Source organism: Populus euphratica, unplaced genomic scaffold (assembly GCF_000495115.2).
Source record: "Populus euphratica unplaced genomic scaffold, PopEup_1.0 scaffold5830.1, whole genome shotgun sequence".
Lineage (NCBI taxonomy): Eukaryota > Viridiplantae > Streptophyta > Magnoliopsida > Malpighiales > Salicaceae > Populus > Populus euphratica.
In genome coordinates, this window is record NW_011505594.1 from 1 (window position 1) to 3,238 (window position 3,238).

At 34.5% G+C, this 3,238-nt stretch overlaps 1 protein-coding gene across 1 annotated transcript; it reads right to left on the minus strand.

The window, feature by feature from the left end:
- Positions 1-1,336: 1,336 nt before the first annotated feature.
- Positions 1,337-2,934, minus strand: LOC105120239 (uncharacterized). Its single transcript, XM_011018420.1, has 3 exons — positions 2,162-2,934; positions 1,871-1,942; positions 1,337-1,737 (listed from the first exon to the last, which is right to left on the minus strand). The coding sequence occupies exons 1-3, from the start codon at positions 2,807-2,809 to the stop codon at positions 1,492-1,494; spliced, it is 966 nt and encodes a 321-aa protein (XP_011016722.1). The 5' UTR covers positions 2,810-2,934; the 3' UTR covers positions 1,337-1,491.
- Positions 2,935-3,238: the final 304 nt, after the last annotated feature.

Below are 3,238 nucleotides of genomic sequence, written 5' to 3' on the forward strand. Positions count from 1 at the left end.
ACGTTATTTGAAAGTATGGTTGTGATTGTTTTTTAATTAGAAATGTATTAAAATAATATTTTTTATTTTTAAAAAAATTATTTTTTATATCAGTATATTAAAATAATTTAAAAATATTTAAATATTTAAATTTAAAACAAAAAAAATATAAAAATTTAATTTTTTTCAAAAGACTTTTAAAACATAAAAACAAACAGGGTCTCTACATGCTTTTGCTACGTTACTTCTATACTTTTTATCAAGTTATGTTTCATTATTGTTGAATTTGCTACCTATACCAAAAAAAAGTTAATGCCAGGTAGTTTTTATATAAGTTAAAAATTTGCTAATATCCAAATTTTTATATCTGTAAATTATATATATATATATATTTATTGTAATTCTCACTAATTATTTATATTATTTTATTAATAACATCAATTTTAATTTTAATCATACATTTTAAATATATTTTTTATTAAATAATAACTTTAACTATTATTTTAACCAAACAAATATATTTACACTCAGCTTCTCTCCTCTATATATTGCAGATTTTGTATTGTGGTTAAAATATTTTGTTGTCGCTGGGTCTGTACTCACCCGCATGCCGCAGCCACTCACTGACCACATATATATATACAGCAGTGACCACAATGTGTCTGCCAAGGAGGAAGGAAGGCTAGCTTTTTTTATAGCTTGCTTTTTATCTATCTTTTTCACGTTTTTCAAAGCAGACCCTAAAAGTTGCTTGACTCCCATAAACAGTAATGCAGAGATGCCCTCCTTGTGTTTCAGCACATAAAAGATGTAGCCTATGTTTGGAAGAGAAATCTCTCACCTATCTTCTAGCATAAACAATAAAGAGCAGTGAGAGAGAGAGAGATGCTACTTGCTAGGGTTTTGAGCCTCCTTGTGAAGTCATTTTAGCAGGTTATACAGAAGTGTAATATTTATCTTCATACAATATTGAAGAGCAACAAATCAAATATAAAACAAGATTTGTAATTAAATGTTTTGTATGTGACAATTGTAAACATTAATTGTAGAAACCGTTAGAAGTTAAGCAGATCAAAATATACACAGATCACGGTCTGTCCCTCCTTATTACACAGCTAGAACAAGCCAGCACAGTGTGGCAACGGCATAATTGTATGATAGTATTGTAATGACCAAATGCCTCGAAATGCAAAATAGATCATAAGCAATTCGTTTGTGGCTATGTTTCTCAATTCTTGATAAGGAACAAGATAGATCATAAGCAAAAGTGAAAAACAATGTCAAGATCATAAAAGCAGGGAAATAAAGTTAAAGCACTGACATTGATCAGAGATCGATTAAATAAAGCAAGCGTATGTACTGCACTGTTTTCGCATTGCTATAAATTAATTAGTTTAAGAACAAAAGGGAAATTATAAGAAGCTGTGTTTAGGTTCAGGCAATCACACGACACACATATATCAAGAAAAGACATCATAACCAAAACTAGACATGTTAATTTCTTGGTTCTAATTAATATGAAAGCTTCAGAGACAAATCAATAGAATTAGAAGCATCAGATGCACTGTAATCAGAATAAGTTGTGACACAAGAAGCTTCACCAGTACCCACTGCAACTGAAGCTTCTGCAGTAGGAAATTCCATATCCTTGAAACAGGTGCTTTTACTATTTTTTCCAGGGAAAAGTTCATATTCCATGATAACTTTTCTACCCATTGCGTTACTACCCTTCCTGTGTGCTTCCATCGCCTCTACACCCTACAAAATCCACATGAATTACCGTCCAATCAAGACTCAAACAAATTAAAACACAATTATTAGATATAGTATTTATAAGAAGCATGGTTCCAAAATATTATACATACCACTTGAAAGAAAGATGGAGATTTACCTCGTTGTTGTTGTGGTTCTGATATTTGGCATAGAAAGCACTCGTTGCAGCTCTGGCACTGAATCCTCCCATCTGTCCATAGAAATTAAAATAGTAAAAATTTAAGATTTTAATCACATTGTTTAAAAAGATTGAAATTCCAGACTGCTAAAATATCTTGTAGCTTATAATTTATTTCCTTCTTATATAATTCCTCAAGAAACGAACAGGGGAAAAAAAAAGAGGCACGCGTGCATATAAAAACAACACCATTATTTCTCAAGAAAATGAAGAACCCTAGAAAACACAAACCTTAAAGCAAAGATCACAACGAGCAGGCTCATGTTGCTTCTGCTGCTGCATTACTTTTGGGATTGAAGAGAGCTCTTTCGAAGCCTCAAGCACTGCTGCAGCAGCAGGAGCTGGAGCTGGAGCCCCAGCCTGATGAACCGGAGCCGATCCAACCATGTACGGGTTAACCAAAACCTGGCACCCAAACCCACCATTATTATTTGCATTAAACTCATCAACCCTCTTAACCACCACACCTCCCTGGTGATCCCAACCCAAGAACCCATTAAAAACAACACCATTATTTCTCATTGGCACACCATGGTTAACAGTAGTACCAGACTGCGCCATTTGATTATCATCATCATTATTATTAAACGGGTCAAAAACGTGCATCTGCTTGGTGGGTTGGAGATTGAGAGACCCAATTTGGTTAGTCTCAGTAATTGCCTTCCATCTTTCTTGAATCCTTAAATTCTCAAGTTGAGCTACTCCCATACCTCTTCGAGGTTGTTTTTTGCGAGTTTGACATTTGTTGGCAGTAGGCTTTCTGGTCCGAGTAGTAGTAGTAGTTCTTGTGGGTTCAGCTGGTTTCGTACTTATGGCCAGGGTGGATTCTTGTTTTCTATCATCGCTAGGCATGAGAAAAAGTGAAAGTGAAGTAGCCATTGAGAGGTTTTTTTGGTTCGAGAAAGATCAATGAAAAATGAGTTTGAAGGGAAGTTATGAGAGAATGGTGGGTCTTAAAAGAGAAAAGGTAACTGATGATAATATATAGAGAGAAAAGGCACTGCTACATTCTTAGACCTATATATAAAAGAAGAGTTAGATGGGTTTATAAAGAGTGGTGACTGGTGAGAGCTAGGCAGCTAGCTAGATAGCTTCTTGTGGAGATGATGAACAAAGGATTCGGGGTTTGAGATTGAAAAAGAATGTTGGATACGAGTTTTGTTGTGTTCTTATGAGAAGAGTGTGAGAGAAGGAGAGGACAGAAGTAGCAGTGTGAACTGTGAAGCAGAGTGAAATGCCAAAAGGACATGGCCATGTCTAAGCAATTGTATGGATGTTTGTTGGGTTTGTCATTTGTCTTGTTTGCGG

What these genes read in the sequence shown, in the direction of transcription:
- LOC105120239 (XM_011018420.1), bottom strand. Translation starts at nt 2,809, where the DNA reads ATGGCTACTTCACTTTCACTTTTTCTCATGCCTAGCGATGATAGAAAA. An exon ending in GTTGTGATCTTTGCTTTAAG is followed by an intron (nt 1,943 to 2,161) that starts GTTTGTGTTTTC and finishes TTCTATGGACAG; the next exon opens with ATGGGAGGATTCAGTGCCAG. An exon ending in AGAACCACAACAACAACGAG is followed by an intron (nt 1,738 to 1,870) that starts GTAAATCTCCAT and finishes TGGATTTTGTAG; the next exon opens with GGTGTAGAGGCGATGGAAGC.